Here is a 22,386-nt window from a genome sequence, read left to right as displayed (position 1 = left end):
CGGACCAGAGACCTCGCGTGAGTCCCTGCACGACACCATTCTAACAGGTGTGAGGTGGTAGCTCATTATGGTTTTGATTTGCATTCCCTTTATAGCTAATAGTAAAGTTGAGCATCTTTTCATATATCTGTTGACCATTTGTATATCTTCTTGGAAGAAGTGTCTGTTCAGGTCCTCTGCCCATATTTTAATTGCGTTGTTTTTTGTTAAGATGTATGAGTTCTTTATATATTTTGGATATTAGCCCTTATTGGAGGCATTGTTTGCGAATATCTTCTCCCATTCAGTTGGTTGCCTTTTTGTTTTGTTGATGGTTTCTTTTGCTGTGCAGCTTTTTAGTTTGATACAGTCCCATTCGTTCATTTTTGGTCTTACTTCCTTGCCATTGAGGTCAAATTCATAAAATCCTCTCTAAAGCCAAGGTCCATAAGTTTAGTATGTATGTTTTCTTCTATGTATTTTATTGTTTCAGGTCTTATATTTAGGTCTTTGATCCATGTTTAATTTTTGTGGATGGTTGACAAATATCAGTCTGCTTTCATTCTTTTGCATGTGACTTTCACATTTTCCCAGCACCATTTATTAAAGAGGCTTTCTTTTTTCCACTGCATGTGTTGGGCTCCTTCATCAAAGATTATTTGTCCATAAATATGTAGGTTTATTTCTGGGTTCTCAATTCTAGTACATTGGTCTCTGTGTCTGCCAATACCACGTTGTTTTGATGATTGTTGTTCTGTAGTATAATTTGAAGGAAGGAAGTGTGATACCTCTGGCTTTGTTTTGTTCCCCCCCCCCCCCCCTCAGGATTGCTTTGGCTATTTCAGGTCTTTTGTGGTGCCATAAAAACCTGATATTTTTTTGTTCTATTTTCAAAATGACATTGGGATTTTGATAAGCATTGCATTAAAGGTCTGTATTGCTTGGGGTAATATGGCCATTTTAACTATGTTGATTCTTCCAATCATGAATATGGAATATATTTCCATTTCTTTGTGTCTTCAATTTGTTTTAATAATGTCTTGCAGTTTTCAGTGTAAAGATCCTTCACAACCTTTAAGTTTATTCCTAGGTAGTTTATTCTTTTAGTTGCAGTTGCAAAAGGATTTTTTTTTTTTTTTCATTTCCTTTTCTGAAATTTCATTGTTAGTACATCTAGGAACACAATGGATTTCCATACACTGATTTTGTATCCTCCAACTTTACTGTATTTATTTTTTCTAATAGTTTTTTTGTTGTTGTTTTTGGTAGAGTCTAGGATTTTCTATATAAAGAATCATGTCATCTGCAAAGTGAGTATTACTTCTTCATTCCCAATTCGGATGCCTTTTATTTATTTCTCTTGTCTGATTGCCCTGGCTAGGACTTCTAATACTATGTTGATCAACAAACAAGCCCTTTCCCACTCTATCTCAGGAACATGGCTCTGTGATTGCTCACTTCAAGCTGTTCATCAACATGCACTGAATGAACCCTACACCCTCCATGAGTTTCCTGGGTACACCTCCATCCTAGAATAACCAAAAATAGTAAGCAACAAACTCATTTCACACACTGTTTCCAATTTTAAATCATTTATTGAAACATATGGCACAGTGTTAGGGATCAATCATCAGGCACCCATTCATTAAGGTTTCCACAGGGGAGAGGAAAGAGCTTTGGTGAAAAAGTCTAGTCCAGCACAGTCCAGTAGAACTTTCTCTAATGATGGAATTGTTTTAGAATTGGCACTGTCCTATGTGAGCCACGTGCAGCTATTGAAAACTAGAAATGTGGCTTTTAATTTAAATGTTTAAAAATTTAATTTGAACAGCCGCATGTGGCTAGTGGCTGCTGTACCTGATGGCACAGCTCTAGGTGCCTCAAGGCCCAGCAATCCTTGTATCTGTTTTCTTTCTATACAGTAAGGGGATTAAGAAAGAGGATTTCTAAGGCAACTTCTGTTTCTGACATTTTCTAATTCTAGTTTTTATTCTTAAGCACTTAAATAATCTGAAACACGATCACATTTACTCTAAACATGTGAAAGATAAAGTGATTTTTACCAATGGCCCAGAATAGAGGTCAGTTCTTATAACCCAGGTATTTTCTTTCCGTATTTTGAAAGTTGATTTCCTGAAAGGAATCCCCAAAGGAGCATGCATCAGCAAGCAAACCAGAAAGCACAGTACAATGTGTACTATAGCACAAAAGATGAAAAGATAAATGAACTGAATCCTCCCACAACTAGCTCCTTTGTCTCTCTGGTATGCATAGCTGCCAGCACGTTCACTGAATGGACTGCCAATGGACAAGGTCCTACCAGGTATTACGAACCCAAGATGTCAAAAATATCATCCCTGCCCTCGAGGAGGGAATAAGCAGCATGGTATCTACATGGAGTCCCATCGCATAACCTCCAGAGCACAGCAGCCTAGCAATTTCTCTGTACCTCAAGTCTGGGCAACTTCATGCCCCACAAGTTCACCCTTCCTAAATGCTGACACTGCAATCCTATAAACCTCTGTTTTCATCTGGCTCTGCCCTCCACCCACCCGTACCCAACCCCCTAATTGCAAAGACAGTATTGTGTTGGAAGAGTTGAAAGCTTACTTCTTTGGACCGTATTAGAAATCCGATTCAGAAGTGTATACTTGCAAAATGAGTACATCTCCACAGCAAAGAACTCCATTTACTTCAAGACCTGATTTCCTTTCTTTGGGGTTTAATAATAAATGTTGAAATCTTTAGACTCATAATATCTTATTAATTTAAATTAGGTGTAAACCAAGTGCCAAAGTCTTTGTTCCAACCTTAAAAGAGAGGCAGTTCTAGTAAAAAAAAAAAAAAAAAAAAAAAAGCCTTCAACTTGACTATTTTAAACAATATCCTTCTTAGATAAAATCATCTCTTTTGGATTTTAGAACTTAGCAGTTATGAATAAGCTTTCTCACATAGATGATTTGCTAGATATTTTCTTAAAACTTTCAACTAATGCAAATCTAAATATGCACATCAGCTTTAAGAGAAATCATAAAGGTTTTAGCAACAGAAACAGAATATGCTTGTCACCTCCTTTACAATGTTTTCACCCCAAAAGCTATAATAAAACATTAGTACTTTTTACACTAAGCATCATTTAAGTGCTTAATATCAAAATCCCAATTTCAAAAGAATAAGAACCACAGCCCATATCCCGCCTACAGAGACACCAGATTAAAGACATCTGGAAAATGACTGAGAGTCAAACTCAGTTCTTCAAAAACCCCTGCTTCTTTGCACACAAAGTGCCACACGTGTATTAATAAACCTGATAAAAATGTACATGAGAGCCAGGCCAGGAGTGAAATTTCTCTCAGAATTTTTTGAACCTAATGAAATTCTTCTTACTCTAAAAATACAAACCTTATAAAGTTAAATGCTGTGTTAGAATTTCCATTTGTTCTTTTTAAAAAGATCTAAGATTAAAATTTCATTTCGGTGTTAGGGTAGGCAATCACAGCTGAGCACAGTCATTCTCAGCAAGAACTATTTTAGGTGTTTATACCTCAAGGCGCTGTGTCACCTCTCATGGAATGCCGACACTTCAAAAGGAGAATGTGGCGAAGTTTTAAAAAGATGTTCACAGCTTTGAAGATGATCAGCCTCCCGAACAGCCTCCTGTTAGCTCCTACCCCCTGAACATAGTATGTGCTCAGGAAATGCTAAATTGAATAGCATTTAGCCCATCGATCATGACCTGGGAAAGACTAATTTTAGTGAGACAGTCATCATTGTTTAACACCAAAGATCAAAGGCATTTGGGATAGATGCTCTTTTTTTTTTTTAAGTACCAATAAATGGAATCATCGCAGACTCGCTCACTTTAATAACTTCTCCTATTTCTCATTGAAGGGTTTACAAATTCATTGAGTTTATTAATTCAGTTAATCTCAAGAATATTAGAAAGTAGATGTTTGTGTTTTCATGCTGTAACAGAAAGCATGATCTGAAAGGTTATGTGATTTGCCTGAGTGTGTACGAGGCACAATTGAAACCCAGGCCCCTGACCTCAGAGACCAGCACGTTGCCAGGCACTGGCCAGGGGTTCACGACCCGTCCAGAACGATGTGCAACCTAGATCCCCCGAGCTGCATAGGGCCCGGAGAAGCAAACACCAACACTGCAGGCATCAGCAGAGCCAGCAGAGTGGCCGTGATGTTTCCATCACATCCCAAGTGTTATCAATTGTGACATTCACTGCACTAAGTCAGGAGTGTGGATGCCATGCTTCACGGGCATACTTCAGATGAAGAAAACAATCACTACAACGCAACTGTTTTCCTCACCAAGGGGAAGAAGTGGAGTATTTTCCAGCCCGAGAAGAAATAGGATTTTTTAATGTAGGTCTGTTTGCAGTTAAACCCAAATGGGAAAAAATCAAATAGGGCTTTGCCAAAATTTCTAACCTGCCTTACTAAGTCACATTTCATCTATTTATTAGTCCCACAACCTTTTCATCCTTTTTTTTTTTTTTTTTAATTGGGGAAGGGGAACAGGACTTTAGTGGGGAACAGGGTGTACTTCCAGGCCTTTTCTCCAAGTCAAGTTGTTGTCCTTTCCATCTTAGTTGTGGAGGGTGCCGTTCAGCTTCAAGTTGTTGTCTTGTCAGTCTTAGTTGTGGAGGGTGCAGCTCAGCTCCAGGTCCAGGTGCCGTTTTCTAGTTGCAGGGGGCACAGTCCACCATCCCTTGTGGGACTCGAGGAATTGAACTGGCAACCTTGTGGTTGAGAGACCACTGGTCCATGTGGGAATCCAACCAGCAGCCTTCAGAGTTAGGAGCATGGAGCTCTAACCGCCTGAGCCACCGGGCTGGCCCTTCATCCCCTTCTTAATTCACTGTCTCACTGAGGCCTGGTTTTCCCTTGCTTCACACACCCACTGATTGGAGCTATGTGAAGGAATACTGACAATTCAGAAAGTATTATTCAGCAAACATTTTTAAAAGATGTTCATAGCTATTAGATGGTCAGCCTTCTGAAAAGGCTGCTCCCAAAAGAAGCTCTTGCATGCGTTTGACATAAGGTCTGTAATCCCTCCCCTAGTATCAGATAACTCTCCAGGTTTTCAGGAGCCTCCTGGTAAGAAGCCCCCTAGGGAATTTCCTTAGGGTTACCGCCTTGTTGGTGAGGCTCAAGGCCTCCAGCCCTCCATGCTGATGGGTGTTGCTGAGCCACTTTCCCCATCTGTCAAACAAGTTGAGTCAGACAGCACCTAAGGTCCTTCCTGCCCTAACTTTGAGAGCTTTCTAAAATCAATGATCCTAATTAGGCCCATTTTCAGCACTTCACTTACATTACTTCACTTATACTTCAGTGATACCCATACCCACAAGTAGATACTCTTAATATTTACAGATGAGGAAAGTGCGCATTAGACAGCTTGGGCAGTAGAATCTCCCTTAACTGACCTTTACTCAGCCAATCCAGCAAATGTGCTGATTCTAATTCATTTTGTCATACGGCACAGTGATGAATGGCCTCAGTCTGTGAATGCTGGTGGCTGGTGGACCAACTATTAGGCAGGGTCTGCCTTCGGTTTCCCCCAACAGTTTGTGTGCTTACCAAAATTTAATCGTGTTTGTTTCCAAACTTGTTTATGTCAGTTACACTTGTCACTGTAACAATGAAATTTAATAAAAACAGTATACAAGCCAATGAAATAGAATTATAAAAAGAAAATACCATTTCAATAACTCAGAAGGAAGTTTTGGAACGACAAATTACACACACATTAAAAATATTGAGTTAAATGTAGAAGATAAAACATTAAGAGATTAGGGAACAAAAACCCCAAAAGTCTACAGAGTTTTTATATGTACATTGTGTCCTTTAAGTTCTTACTCCATTTTAAAGACAACCAAATGCAAAGTATGATTAGAGAATGCATCACAAAAGGTTTTGCAAGAAAGGCAGCATGGTCCTACAACTGCAGGAATCACATATTAAAACAAACTGAAGAACTGAATCTGTCAAATGACTGTATTCCTGATTTAAATTTAAATAAAATGTTTATGGTATATAAGTCATCCCTCGGGGGAGGTGTCACTATAGATTCATTTACATTTTCTGAAGTGTTATATAAATGGAATCAGTGTGTACTTTTTTTCCCTCTGGCTTCTTTCACAGCAGTGTGATTATTTTGAGATTCATCCATGCTGTTGCATGTATCAATAGCTTGTTGTTTTTTGTTGCCGAGTAGTATTCTACTGTATATACTCCACATTTCCTTCATCCATTATCCTGTTGAGGGACGTTTGTTTCCATTTTGGGCTATTACAAAGTAAAGCTGCTATAAACATTCATGAACAAGTCTGAGACATGCTTTCATTTTTCTTGGGTAAATACATAGAAGTGGCACGGCTGGGTCATAGGACAGGCATGTGTTTAACCTTTTGTGAAACTGCCAAACTGTTTCCTATTGGCAGTGTATGAGTTTGTTACTTCACATCTTTGCCAGCTATTGGTATTGGTGTTTTTTTTGTCATTCCAATAGGTGTTAGTGGTATTGTATTGTGGTTTTAACTTACATTTCCCTAATGACTAATAATGTTGAGTATCTTATCATGTGTTAATCTTATCATTAGTCTTTTTCTTTTTAGGTGAAGTGTCTGTTCAAATATTTTATCCCCCTTTTTTAAGTGAGTGGTTTTTTTATTAGTACGTTAGTTCTTTATATGTTCTGGATACAGTCTGTGGTTTGTCTTTTTATTCTCTTAACAATGTCTTTTGAGAAGTTCTTAATTTTAATAAAATCCAATGTATCCATTTTTAGATTTTACATTTAGACCTATGTCCACTTTGAGTTCTTTTAAATATGGTGTGAATATGAATCCAAGTTTGGTTGATCATTTTGGTTTTTGCATATGGACATCAAATTGTTCCAGTTCCATTTGTTACATTATCCTTTCTTCACTGAATTCTCTTTATATCTTTGTCAAAAATCAGTTGACCATATATGTAAGTGCGGATCTATTTCTGGAGACTCTATCCTTCCATTGATCAACTTGTCTAGTTCTATGCCAATCTATTTTTTTAAACTAACTTTTCTGATTTACTGACAAGTTCATGTCTGGGTTTGTCAGGAGACTTTTACCTTATTCTAATGGTTAATAAATTTGATGCAATAGGAAAGCCAGGGGAAAGGATAAGGTAGAAAAGAGAGATGGGCAGGTACAGAAAAGATAAGGCAAAAGTATCACACAGGCAGAAGGATTAGAAAAAGTAGGCACTTTTTAAAAATAACATTTTCCCAACTCTGCCATCACCAAAGACCAAAGACCTGCCCCCCACCTAATATGACCCTATCCTGTCTTAAAGGTTATGTCTATAAAATAAACAGTATTTATTAGGTAATAATTCATTTGTGTTCTCATATATTATTCATCAAAGGCATATGCTACTGCTAGTGTTTCTGAGTATGAGATAACCAAGGTTGCTACAACTCCTGTCAAAAATAAACTGATCTTTTAGATATCCTGTGCAGTGTTGTGGTAGGCAAGGTTATCATTTCCATTAAGCTGTTTGAAATATTCACAGTAGCCCCCCCCCAGGACTCAAACCATCTGCTCCTTGCCCAAACCACTCTTTTTAGAGCCGTGAGTTTCTATAGCCTCAGACAAATCCTAGCCTAGGGGTTTCACCTGGCTTTACTTCCTTCATCAACCACTTGCTGTGTCATCAGAACTTCAGAAAAATATGTGATTTGTTAATGTGATGAAAATAACAAGAAAGTGTAAAGCACCGATTGCCAACCCACGTTTTCCCAATAACTCAGAATATCACTACTTACCAGCTCAAAAGACCCTAAAAACCAAGAAAAATTTTAACTTTCTGAAAGAAACCTGTAACCAGGACTTTTTTCCCCCTAAGGTTGTATGGAATTGAAATAACATTAGGTTTAACAACTCAAAAAAGTCTGTGATACCAGAGCTTCAGACAAGATAGTAAAAAACTGAAAATCAAATACACCAAGAGAAACTGTTTGAAGTTACTCAAAAAAGGAAAACCCTGCCCAAATTAGATAGATCAATGTTACCTCATCTGACAGCTTGACACATTGGAATCCAAAAACATCTCTCAGTCAGATCCCAAAGTGAATAAAATGATGGATTCCTAGTGTAGACTGTTAAAATGTCATCTTATACCCAGACACAGTTCTCGTCAAGCAACGATGTATCTTAACAATAGGGAACAGATGTCAACAAATGAATGCGTGAAAAATGAGGTAGAGGACACAATTACTGATTGCAAGTATTATTTTTCTCTTTTAGAAAATTGTTCCTGTTGTTTTGTTATTTTTTCCTAATATTGGGGGATACCTTCAAATGTGTTCATCGCCCTCATGGCGGAACCCCAGCAAGACCTCTCAGAATTATTTCCATTTTAGCACCTGTGCTGCTGAAACCAGGGCTACTACAACTTTTAAATCTACTGCCTCGTCAAAACAGGCCCAACGTTATCTCTCCACTGCAAACAATGTACTGCCCCACTGATCTCATTTTGAGGACTAGGCGAGGGCATCCAGACTTCATTCCCAGATAGCCATTATCTACGTGAACTTATTATTTAGATTTAAGCTCTCTGGGCCTCACTTTATCTCTAAAATAAGTACACTATTCAATGTAATTTAACAAACACATATTATTATGAATACAACAAAAATACATAGCCCTGGCTCCAAATTCTGGCATCTCTAAATTCTGTGACTATGACTTTTCCCCTTTTAGGGTTATGGAATGTAATTAGATGATTCTAAACTTGTTTTGAAGATATGATCTAAATTTCCAATCACATGTGTCAGACGGCACTTAGCCAGGGTCCATCACCAGGAAGTGGTACTCTGGGCCAAAACCATCTGAACGCTGACAAATGTCGTTAGTGTTGTCCTGCTGAGTTCTGAAAGACAAAGTGTTTTGTTATTTTCATTTCTGTTGTCCCTAAGGCCTAGCAATACCAGATCAAGCTTCTATAAAGTAATTATCACAGTGCTAAAGGCCATCGTTAGAAAAAATATGCCTTAAAAATACATTATTTCAAATAGTACTACTGTATCATACTTTACTATCTTCAAAGATATTTCACATTCATTAGATAAGGTTTATCCTAGGTGCGGAGAGCTGGGAGAATATGAAGAGAAAAAGCTCAAGACAAAGCTTTTTTCTTCCAAAATTTAACTCTTTACTAGATAAATAGTCTACGTAATTAGCAATCTAATTGCTGCCAAGTTTAAGTCAAAATAATATAAGCAAGATTTAAAGAAATGGAAACCAGTAAGAACAAATAAGATTTTTCTTCCATTAAACTTAATTCTTTACAATCACTGTTTAACTTTGGGTTTTTTTTTTTCTTTCTACTACAGTAAGAACTGTACTTTCCTTACAATTGCAAAGGAATTTTACTGACATAAATTACACTAGTAGAAATCACAATATCCCAAGTCTTTGAGCTTTTAAATAAAATGTATGCTTCAGATGTCTGCAGTAAATAAGTGGTAAAACAGGCTTTAATCCACTAGCAGACTGGACTCTTTCCTCACCCACGTTTCCACATTTTATCCTGCGTTCTAATGACTCTGTGGATTGGAATCCAATGGCTGAGAGTGACATTTGAAATGAAGCACAACAACATGGATGGACCTTGATGGTATTGCAGAAGTGAAGTAAGTCAGCCAGAGAAAGCCAAATAACGTGTGATTTCACTTATATGTGGAATCTAAAAACAAAACAAAAACAAAACAAATGAACAAACATAACAGAAACAGACCATAGATACAGAGAACAAACTGATGATTGTCAAAGGGGCTGGTGTGGAGGGATGGGTGAAAAGGAAAACAAACAAACAAATAAAAAAACTAATTGAGTATATACCTAGGCTTTGAAACGTAAATGTTTCAGTAACAGATCAGAGCTCGGAAAAAAAAAAAAACACACACACACACACACAAAAAAAAAAAACCCCAGAAATGAAGGGGACAAGGAGATTTGAAAGATTATAAACTATACTTGATCATAGTGCATAAAGTCAGAAAGAAGTTTAATTACAACTCCGTTTTCGTTTTCTTATAATGAAGAAGCATGTGATCAAATATTTTCATTATGAAAAATGTTACAGGCCTACGGACCAAAGAAAACATTCGCAGAACAGGATTATCTATCTTTTCAATAGAATTCCCTATAACCAGAACAAAAATTTGGATTATTCATATGGAATCAACTTGTTATACAGAATGCTTATTTTTGTTGCAAAGGGAGTTTACACGTGACAAACCACTTTCAAACGGCATAAAAAGTTCATAGTTTTATTAGCTGCAGCAGTGACTTTGAAATGGTTACCTGAAGAGTGATCAAAACCTCAGATCTTCTCTACTGTCTTTTCTGTCAACAATTCCAAGCTCAAAGACCTTGAACCCCAGCAAAAAAATAAAGTGACACACTGAAGAGACAGTACAATGTTAGTTTCTGAAATTTTATTATTTTTAATACATATATTTCACAAACAGAAACCTTCTAACACCACACAATTCCGTAACCAAATGTTTCAATTTTATCAACATTCTTTAACTATTTACACTGTCTTCCCTCAACAAAAGTGCAATCCAAGACATCTTGACAAGAAATCTTTACTGACAAGAATATATTTTTGAGCTGGTTTTAAAGATGCCCATCCATTATAGTTTCTTCCAATTACCTGGAATAATAATAAAGTCAACAGGACATGGAGATGAGCTGAGTTAGGCAGCATCCGATTACAGGAACCAAAACACTGAACAAGAGCACTTTCTCCACACGGCCTCCCGAACCTCCAACTAAAATTACTCAACAGCTGCTACCATGAGACTAAAGAGAAAAGCAAACTGGAGTTACTGACCTGGGCACAGGACAAAAGACTGTATGTTAAGTATTGGTCTTACAGGACAAAATGAAAGATTTCAGCAAGTTAGTTTTGTTGGTCTAATAAGTTATGTATCAGTATATCTGTTAGTTTTAGAGTTTAAACACCTAATAATGATCTTTCCTGGTAAGTTAACTTCCCCCAGATATGAAAATACTTTTTACTCTGAAAATGAACTTTTTTTTACAAAAACTGTAAGATAAATACTTTGGGGAAAGCTCTTTTTTAATTAGAATGGGATAACTGACCCTGCAGCCCATTTTCATGGCCAATGTCTTTTAAGGTATAAACCCAGTATATCAACTGCTTCAGATGCAACCAGAAGAAAGTGCAGAACTGAGTTGGCCTGAAGAAAAAATGATGAGACCATCAGAAAGTCTTCCCACTAAACTAAAGTAAATAATTTTATTTGTTCAAGATATATAATTCTTAACAATAAATGATAAAAGTTAGAGTAGATGAAAAATAGCTTTGAAATTATAAGTCACTTATGAGTGGTTCGTATTACTGAACACTATTCATCAGGAAAACAGAAAATGGATTTCTTAGGTGACTAATATCCTCTAATATCCAAACCACACAAAAAAAATCAACTTTTTTGACATATTCCAATTTCCATCAAGGTACACAGAGCAAAGTACTTTGAGAAAGCATGGGGAAACATTACGGTCAGCAGATTTCCAAAATAAGATTTATTCTTTACATTATTGGATAGTCAATTATATTTTATTCTCAAATCAACCAGATTTTCCATTTTAGACACGAATGCAATGCTTTGAAGGCAAAAGATGTGATCCTCTCAGATGTGATACCTATGCCTCTTCTTTTACAAAATTGAAGTATCCACAGAATTCCTAACTTCACCATCAAAATAAAAGCAAAAAGCCAATTTACCTAATTACAGTGACACCTCCTCATACTTATTTTTTAGGAATAGAAAACAATATAAGGAGAAAATACTGACTGCATCAGGCACTATCCTCACAGCAGTTTTAGACTGAGGAGCTTGCTGAATGTGATCTATACGTAAACTTTAAGCTTCAGAACAACAATGTAAGCAGGTTTCTTTACAAAAATTTAGGTGGGTTAAAGAACAGCATTACAAATATTTTACTACTCATTTTAAATTCCGAAGTAAAATCCAAACGGTACTCTGAAGACAAGAGAAACTTTTGTACTTGGGTACATGAGAGAATCAATAGGGAACAGTTAACTCACAATTACAGCTTTGCGTATTAAAGATAAATTTGCAAGGGTTATGTCCTATAGACCTCTTTAAGTTGCATCAAATACTGTCACACCAATAACGATTTTCTGCTTCTTACTGGCATTGAGCATTTCCTTCCACTGTGAAATATTTTTCAGATCATCAGACAGCAAACTAGATATGGTAAACCAAATTACAATCATCCAAACTGAAAGATGAAGAACATTAACATATTGGTTCTTTAAGGCTGTGCTGTTTCAAACAAAACATCAAATATTTCATGTAGTAGAACTGAAGCTCACTTGCAATAATATCTAAACACCTCTGAGAAGAAAAACAACTGTTTTTCTGAGGGAAAAAAAACATGGTATAAACCAAGTGAGTAACATAAAATGCTCACAGAACCCCAAACTTGGCTACTCATAAAATAAGTGTATTTTTAGCATTCTTTTAGCATATATGCATGTCATATTTGACATTATCAAATTCATTTGTGAGAAATCATAGTCCAGTTCTATAATGGTACAGGGCATATGTCTATTTAAATCACCAAGGTCTAAAGAACCGCAAGATGTATTTTGCTCTGACAAATTAAGTATATAAATGATCTTTTTTCACCAATGACAAGGTATCATGGAGAACTTCAGAATGATCTATTTCCAAACATATTGTTGTACATTACGATCAGTGATATTCCAAAATGAAACACACTTTGAACAGAAATATTACAATTACTCTTTTTCTCATAACCTCACAAATAATTTTTTGCCTTTTCTTCCTAGGGTCAAACCTTTGATTTTAGAAACTCAGCATTAAATGGGTAAGACATCGCTGTAAGCAATTCTGTGGAAGATAAGTGTGGCGATGACTGCTTCTCAAACTCACCAGTTAGGTCTGCGGCTAAGGTTTACCTGTGAGAAGGATCTGACATCAAATGGCACTTCAACAGTGAGTGCAAGTTCTATACATCGGTGCCGCCCAAATCACGTTATTCCTGGATTCTCCTTAAGAGCCATGTGACCAACTTCAAATCACCATTTTCTGCCTTTTGGCCTCTTGCGTCAGTGTGCGTCATTTCCAGATTCTCAGTTAGTATATTCTCTGTTACAGGTCTGCTTACTTGCAAATATCTGCAATACCAATGGCTTTTATATGTCTTATAAGTGGGATGTTATGTTCAGTATGAAAACTGACTGTTAAATTACAACAGTGATGGAAAGAGCACTCGTGTTCACTTTCACGTAATCTGTCAGTGAGGGTAAACTGCAGGGCAGTGAGCCTGCACAACGCTAAACCGAGACAGACTGAAACCCTCTTGGCTCTGCAGGCACAGACTTACATTCACTCGTCACACGTTCTTCCCCAGGCCCAAAGCAGATCAAAAAGGAGGTCTTTAGATGGCTAACATTTTATTATAGTAAGCGCTTCTTCCCAACTCCTAGTTTAGAACCGCATGATCCCTTTCCTACATTCACCCCATCCTCCCCACCACCCTCAAAGCTGCAAGAGAGGCTCTGAGTGACAGGGAGCCAATACCCCACACTCACAAGATTACCCATTAGGGCTCAGGTCATGACCACAGACTAACACTCGGAGTCAAGAGAGGGCAAGGGGCAGCCCCCATTTTAGTGGCACACATACACAAAGGAACTCTCCTTTAAATTAGAAAAGAAATTACCGTCACAGAATGTTTTCCTAGAAAAGATATGTAACAAAGTAATAATATCAATAAAATAGCTATTACCAAAGCAAAGCTTTCATCAATAAGCTTCGAGAACTTTGAAGGAGGAAAATGGCTTCACAAAATGGTAGTCCAGGTTCCCACAGTGTGGACACTGCTGGACGTTGCTGTACTCGGAGAAGTACTGCATCCCGATGCGCACGTCGATCACGGGCTTGCCACAGTGCTTACAGTTCAGGCGGGCCTGCGGGGAAGCACAGGGGCTGTGAGCACCGTACCTGCCGCCCCCAACACTGCCAGTCATCTGAACCCAAACGCCAGATAGCTGTGTCTGGGAAACGGATCCCGAGTTGAGTAAAGCGTAAACCAAAAACAGGGCAGGCAAAGCATAAGGTAAGCATGAGGGGTATGCTCAAATACTTATCATCAGTTTTAAAGATTAACAGCTAATTTCTCGGCCAATACGTAGCATCACTACTGATTTCTCCTACCCGTAGAAGAAAGTATAAATGTGTACTGCCCTGAAGTTCTGCACTAAAGTCCCCCTAACATTAGGACATGTGTTCCCCCTGGATTTTAAAGAGTGGCTGAAGCTGACTTCCCCCAACCCAAACCTGCATAAAACTTCTTTGAAGATTCTGAGTTTATTTTAAAAATTCATATACATTTCTCATTCTTACTATACTTGTGTTTTCTTTGATGTAAAAATAAAATTTCCCTAAAACACTCAAGTAAAACTAACAACCTAGGAAGAAGTGCTATGTTTCTCCGGAGGCTTCTGGAACCCACTAGCGCAGTATATCTTCATTCATGCCCAGTCTTCTGTCTAATGGCATAATACTAAGGCTTTCACCAACAGGCCTTAAGTGAATCACCAGAAATAATAAATACAACAGACTCTCAATTTAGATTCATTCTATAAACATAAAACAATAACCTCATTTTGTCTTCAAAACACTACTGTGAGGTAGGTAGTATTATGTGAATTTTTAGATTATGAAACGGAGGCACGTAATGATAAAGTAACATGCCCAAGACCACACAGTTAGGAGGTAGACAGGCTGAGGTTCGAACCAAAGTAGAGCCCACGCTCCTAGCCATTATATGGACTACGTTTTGTAACCTGAGATAACCTCCCTTTTAACTCACTAATCTCTCTGAACAACATTAAGAGTGAGAATCCCAGCAAACCTTTCTCTTTAACCACTCTCTTTAACTTGTTATTCTTTTCTAATAACTAATCATTGCTTATTTTTGGCTCAAAGTTGTATTGGAAGACTTTCTTTGATTTCTTAGTCATGTCCAACACTTGTCACAGGGAATATAGTTAATTGATTTTTTTTTTTTTTAAGCCAAACAGTAATCAAACATGTTTTCCATTTCAGTAGGGGGCCAGAAAATAAAGGTCTGGGCTTACTCAGTTTTAAGGAAGACAGACACTGAGTACCAGTAGGCTGGGTGTGGCTGGATGCCCTTCTGCTTTTCTCCCTAAAGGTAAGGAAATAAAGCCATTGTTTTCAGTGTTGTAGTAGAAAGAACACGGGCCTGGGAGTTGATAGGTTTCATAGGTTTTAGTAGAGGCTGTAACACACTTGTGAAAAACATTCTAATTTTTTAGGCCTCCACTACATGTGGAAAAGGAGGAGGCTGGACCAGACCTCCCAGGTTCTTTCTAACACTAATAGTGTATGTGTCACAGGCCCAACATTCTTTTCCCTCCTTGCTTCTCGAAAAGATAACCCTCTCAGGTGTATGTGTGAGGACGTAGGACCCACTTCCTTTTGTTTCTCTAACCTCAAGAGGTGGCATTAAGGCACAGTGAGTACTATAAAATGCTACAATGGAAAAGACTGTGGCTAACTTTTAAAATGGAAATGTGGGCCATGCATTAGCATAGTGTAAAAGTAGTCAGCCCTATCTGGAATCAAATGGCAGGCTATGGGGGGCCATTTAGGTCTCTCCCAATCATATTTCTCTTCTAAGAGCAGTGGCATAGACAAAGTATAGCTAAAATCTCGACACTGCCAACCTTTTAATTTATATTCTGAATAAACTGCTAATAGTAAGGCTATTCTCCTTACAAAAATCAAACCATAATGATAAAGATACAAAACTATGTAGTAATCTAATAAAGTGTTTCTTGGGCACTTACATAGAAAGCCAGGCTTGGCCACTGAAGAGCAAATGAAATATCACTCCTACCGGTGAAGATCAAGAACTTACAAACCAAGGGCTTGCTTTTTCCAGCACTTGGAAATAAAGCAAGGCATTTCCAAGACTCTGTCTTGTCTCCTGTGTTCCCTATGGACTTGTTTTCACATGTTCATACTTCCCTCTTTTCCTGATGATGGCTAAATTTCAGATGTTCTCTTAGCAGTGTGAAACGCCTCCTCTTAGCAGCCCTTTAAGGATTACAAATCTTTCAGGGCAACTGCCAACACCTGACAAGACAGGTGGTTCCTGGGTAATTGTAACGTCCCACAGAAAGGACACGAAAAGAAAATCTGATCTACTAAAGAAAGTGAAACGTTCTACTTCCTTTTGAAAAATAACTTTTTCTTACTAGAAACTTAGGATATGCTAATCATACAAAATATCAGAAAATAGAAGCAAGCAAAAAGAAAACTAAAGGAACAACCTAGCATCCCACAACCCAGAAACCTCCGGGTAACTAATTAGCAGGTCCCCTCTGCGTGTGCACTTTTTACAAATGGAAGCATTCTATGATGCCATTTATAATCTCTTTTAACTTCAAATACTGAATCTACTCCCCACACAGTGACACATTGTTCTACAACAGCCCTGTTCCTGACTGCACAGTAGTCCAGTGACGGCTGCCCCACTCACTGCCGGGCTTCGGGGGTCCATGGCTGCTCACGACCGAAGCCCCTTCACCACGCCCGCCCGCCGCCTCCCGCTTGGAGCTCCTGCGCATTCACAAAGGGCCGGCTGGCGCTGCGGGGTCCATACCAACCTGACAGCACGGAGAGGCGGCCAGGATGTCGTAGGTGTACATGGTGCCCAGCTGGTGCCAGCTGCCGTCCCAGCGCGACTTGCACTTGATGCAGATGATCTTGTGCACGCCTTCCAGGCAGTCCACGCACAGCGCGTACAGGTGCATGAGTCTCCCTGCGCACAGAACACAGTGCTCAGCGTGGCCGTCAACCACACCGCCTCTCGTCTACCAAGGGGAGTAAAAAGGGGTCATCTATCCATTATAGGCAAACATGTTATGTGGATGACGACAAAAAGCAAAATAGACGGCATTTATCACATACCCGCAAGTTGTCCTTTTAGAGTAACGATTACTCCTATTGTCAATGGAACATGTACTTTAGGTTCCATCTTAAGTACCTGCTTCAATGCACTTTTCCAAGAAGTGCTGCCCGGTTTACAACACGGACATCCAAACTCAAATCACCAAGGCACAGATGCTCAAAACCAGCCCTGCCCGTGTAGGCCTCCCTGCTCGGAAGCCTGCACGTGGCCTAGAGACTGAACTAGCAACACTGGTCTGCGGTCATGAGCTCTCGTCCAGTGACAGGTCCCATCACAAAGTCAAACGTCTGCCCTGGTAACGGGAGCGCAGAAGTGTACCACAGCCCAAATTACTATGTTAACTGCCCTTGTCTCCAACTGCTCAACCATCACCACATCTAATTTAGGAACCAGAATTACATCCTACTTGTAAGTGCTTTTTAAAAAGGAGATCAGTGTCTTGTTATTTACTGGGCTCTTAAAAGTCACATCCCCATCCCTCCATTATTTATCAACATCTAAGGCTTGTAAAGGAAAGAGGCCACCCGGTTTCTATAGAAGGGGAAAGTCAGAATGTGCAGGCTCTGCCTGGGCAGTGTGTGACAGGAACGTCGCTGCTTTCCATGTGGGGCCAGGAAGCTCCACGGTGCCCAAAGCTACCATCAGGAGAACACACACTGCTCAGGGGCTTTCTACTCCCACCGTGCTGCTCTCGGCCGTCAGCCAGAGCCTGAGTCTTCACCTGTTGTGCTAAGGCCCAGCCTGCTCCTGACACGGACTGCAGAGGGCTACACAGTGCTCAGATACTTTTCACTGCATTTGCTTACAAGACTCTCTCCCTCTTGAGGGCAGGAATATGCCTTCTTCATCCTTGTAGGCTCATGTCTAGCCCAGTGTCTGAAATGTCGAAAGTACCCCATAATTGTCTGTTGGATGAATGAAGGGGCATGTTAATAGCCAAAGACAATCTAACCTTGAGGGCATGTATGTCGAAAATGGAAAGGGTGACAAGAGCTTCTTGCAATACAGCCCACCTCTGCTCTAGGGCACTGAAAATAAAATGGGCTCACATGCCATCCCCACTCAGAGTGGCTGGGGGCATTTCGGGACGTGCTTCATTTCCAGTCTGTGCCCTAGACGTACTCACTGCAATTCTCAAATATTCAGACACCATGGAAGCTGCCAGGAAGGGTGGGGGCAGGGACAGACAGAGGTCAGGCGTTGGTAGCAGTGACCGGGAACGCTTCCTGAGTTCTTACCAGGGTCTGGCTGAGGCTGTGCTGCAAAGCTACATGAATTGTTTCACTTCACCCCACAGCAACACTACAGAGCAGGCATTATTGTCAGCCCACTGCAGACAGCAGGAACTGAAGTTTAGACACTCTGAGTAGCTTGCCCAGGTTCACAAAGACAATTAAGTATAAAAGACTAGGCTTAAATTCCTATCTGTCAAACTCATGGGAATGCCTGGGCTGAGTCTCTAGATTTGTTTCAGTTACTATTACACATTGTCCTAAATACAGAGAATTTTAAATTTCTAAACTTTAGGGTTGTGAGTTCAAACAAAAAGCAGATTCCTGACAGAACCGTCACCTGTGGTTCTAAGTGGGAAACAAGCATAATTAGATCAGTCTTACTAAATTATTAAAATCAAACAAAAACATCTTATGAGAGGAAGAGTCCGAGAGCAGAAGCTGGAACCGGAGGCCGGGAGGGCAGTGAAGGGCAAGGGGCACGGCAAGAGAGTGCAATGCACAGGGGCCAGCCCTGGAAATAACAAGGTATTTCAGCTGCAAGTATATGATCAACTGCAGCCTGCAATCCTGTGGCCTGGAACGGGGCCTTTCTACTGGGGTTGAAAACGCTTTAAGGAATCCATGGCTGGGACTCTGTGATGGAAGAAATGATTTACATACACTAGCTTGCTATCAAAAAGAATGCATGGACTTCTTGGAGATGTGGCAATAAAAACACTGGCACGCGTCAAGGCCCCACCTGTGGCACTGACTTGTCTGGTACTGATAAAACACCCTGAGCTTCAGATTTTATCTTCAACACAATTTTCAAGACCTACACCTCCATTATCTATTTGTGGATGCATATGTACTTAGGTGTATACACACACACACACACACACACACACACACACACGTTCTCAGGCGCAATTTTCACCTTCCTCCATCCACTCACTCCCTGATGGGTACCCTCAAGCTTGGGTCTTCGGCTCTGTCATATACTCTTCTTTCTCTTTTCTCCCCATTCAAGAGCACTTCCGCTCTGAAGATTTTTAAGCACCATTCTAAGCTCCCCAATTCATCTCAAATGTTTATTATTAGTAGTGCTCGCTAGACACCTCCTCACAAAGTCCCAACACCTTTTCAAACCCAATACGTACACCAGTGCCCTCGTCTTTCCCCCAAGATCAGGTCCCTTTCCCAACATTCTCCACTCCGGTCTGTGACAGCATCATTGTATCTGATCTAGAACCAAAGTGAGCCAATGAGGACGCATCTTCATCCTCTACAGGCAAGTTGTCCCTGAAGTAATTTTTCCTTTAAAATAATCTCTTGCAGACAGTCCCACTATCAGCACCCAGCTCTTTCTTATCTCCTTCCATCTACATTAGAGATATAAGTTCCAACTCTCTGCATCTAAGTTCCATCCCCTTCAAACAACTTTTCCTCTAAGCAATCATCTGCTTTAAAAAAAATTTTTTTAACCCTTCAATTCATAAAGAACACTGCCATCAACACTCTTTATTATGGCCTGAAAGAGCGTCCACAACCTGTTCTTTATCTGCCATACTTAGTTTCCACTCTAGAGTCTCTGCTCAACCAAACGGTTCTCTCCAGTTCTGTCTCTCGGCTTTTTTAAAAGCCCTGTTCCTTTGCTCACATTGCTCCCTCTCCTTATCCAAAAACACATGGGATGGCTGGAACCTCTGTTTATCAAAATCCAGCCTACCTTTTGATATATGCTTTCACATTGCCTCTGGCTACCAGGGCCAAAGTGGCCCCTTTCTCCTTAGGAATTACAGGATGCTTAATGCACACAATAGCCCGGTATTACTAGTTCCACTGGTGGTACTAGGGCCTTAGGCCTAGTAGCTAGTCACATTTTCATAAAAAGCATCTACATCCTATGACTGTAAGTCAATGAACAGCAAGCACTGACAGTAACCAGCACATGTATGAAATTCATGTTTGATTGGTTGGTGAACGGATTCAATTAAAAGAATGTGTCCATCACGAATGGAAAAGAACAACACTATTCTTGTGTACCGTTTACCCTTGTACCCTCATTCATCTTCATAAAGAGTATCTCTAGCCTAAAAATGGTAAAGGTATTCCTACTTACTTTCCTCTAAAATTATCCCCCAAACAGTATAAAGAACAAGGAACAAAGCACAACCTCTATCTTCCATGAAACTGTGCAGTACCTCAACCCTGGAACAGAATGTGAGGTCAGAAACTGGGAGGGAGGAATGGTAAGTGTTTTAGCTCTGAAATTGGCCCACAAGCATGGAGAAGAGTGGGAATAGGTGCTGAAAGGGAAATAGTGGGGTACACAAGTGACCATACATTACGTGCAACTTTTTCCATTAAGAAGCAGAGTCTATTTAATCATCCCCTGAATCTGGGCTAGTCTTACAACCTATTTTGAAGAACAGAATGTGACAGAAGTGATGTTACTCAGTTTCAAGCTTAAGTTTCTAGCGAGACGGGGTAGCTCCACTGTCACCCGGCTGAGGATGCCGTGTGAAAAGCCCGGGCTAGCCTGTTGGGAGATGAGAGGCCACACAGAACAGGGACGAGCCATTCTAGCTGAGGCTCTGGAGGCATCTACTCTGCCAACTGCTAGGTGTGTGTGCGAGGCCATCCTAGCCAGACAATCCATACAACTGTAAGACATTATAAATCATCACTGTTTTATACCACTACGTTTCGGAGTGGTGTGCCTTATCACAATGGCTAAAAGACAGGGGATTAGAAAACTCTAGAAAATAAATGAGACCACTCCCTGCTGAGAAAATGACAAGAAATTGCATCCCTGAAACTAGGACACTATTAAAAAGAGCTCTTGGGAATTAGAAATGTGAGAACAGAAAATCTTTAAACTCAGTAAAAAGACTAGAATATAAAGTCAAGGAAATCTTCCAGAATGCAGAATTAAAGAGATGAACAACAGGACCAAAAACTATATAATAAAGGTAAATCAAAAGAAAATTTCCCCAAACTTAAAAAACGTAAGTTTACCAAGTCAAAAAGCCACGAAAGCACCCTGCACATCGAATGAAAAAAAAGACCCACATCAGGGTGAAACTTCAGGCTATAAGGGATAAAGAGAAAATCTTAAAACTCTTGGAGGAATGGGGGGATAAGGGGACAGGAATAAAAACAGTATTAGGTTTCTCAATAGAGACACTGGAAGACAGGAGACAGTAATGAAATGCCTTCAAAATTCTAAGGAGAAAATATTTATAACCTGGAAGACAATACCCAACAAACGAGCAATCAAGCATGAAGATAGCAGCAAGACATTATCACACTTTCAAAGTCTTAAAACATCTCTTCCTGCTCCCTTTTTCAGAAAGCTGCTAGGGTACGTTTCTTAAGAAATTGAGGAAATAAACCAAGAAAAAGAAAATAGAGGATCTAGGAAACAGAAGACAAAAAATGGGAAAGAACTGAAGGAATTCCTAGAAGGACAGCTATGCAGTATAGCGGGTACCGAGTGCACCGGGACAGACAGGAGAAGGAAGATGCAAGTCTCCACAAGTGAAATTTCTAGAAGAAAAAATCCATAAAATGTCTGACAAATATGTGGAAATGTTTTTGAAATGTTCCTTGTCACCTTCAAGGTACTGTATCGCTGCTGGAGAGTGAGAATATCCAGCCAAAGATCAAAAAAGGCTAAGCAAACGAAAACGTGAATTATTAACTTCAATAAAAACAAAAGGTACCCTAGAATGTACTACACTCTATATAGAAAATACACCTATACTTCTTGGCTCAACACTAAATACCGGGGGTGCCAAAAAACAATGTGTACACATGACTTGTATTTATCTTTTGTTATCGGTATATATTATTACAATTTTAATACAGTTTTTTCCTTTCTTAAAATGTGTATACATTTTTTGGGCACCTTTTGTACTTACATTCTCAAAATAGTAAAAAAATAAAATTAAGGATTATCCAAGAATTGTGATATATTATCCTGAGAGAAAGAGGAAGATATAAGAGCGCATAGTCATCAACCTTAAAATTTTGTCAATAGGTATATCTAAAATTGGAGAATAAAGATAGCAGTTTTAAAATTATGATGGTAAA

At 39.3% G+C, this 22,386-nt stretch overlaps 1 protein-coding gene across 1 annotated transcript in view; it reads right to left on the bottom strand.

Annotated features, from left to right (window-relative positions):
• Positions 1-10,467: 10,467 nt before the first annotated feature.
• The window catches only part of HECA (hdc homolog, cell cycle regulator), a 44,218-nt gene continuing 32,299 nt past the window's right edge, over positions 10,468-22,386 (bottom strand). The window contains exons 3-4 of the mRNA XM_074333640.1: positions 16,770-16,924; positions 10,468-14,039 (exon numbers count right to left, since the gene is read on the bottom strand). Coding sequence (XP_074189741.1) covers positions 13,875-14,039; positions 16,770-16,924 — 320 coding nt within the window. The 3' untranslated portion in view covers positions 10,468-13,874. The remainder of the gene's footprint in view (positions 14,040-16,769; positions 16,925-22,386) is intronic.

Source organism: Rhinolophus sinicus, linkage group LG05 (assembly GCF_036562045.2).
Source record: "Rhinolophus sinicus isolate RSC01 linkage group LG05, ASM3656204v1, whole genome shotgun sequence".
NCBI lineage: Eukaryota > Metazoa > Chordata > Mammalia > Chiroptera > Rhinolophidae > Rhinolophus > Rhinolophus sinicus.
Note: the sequence above shows the minus strand (reverse complement) of the source record. Positions and strands in the feature narration are given on the sequence as shown.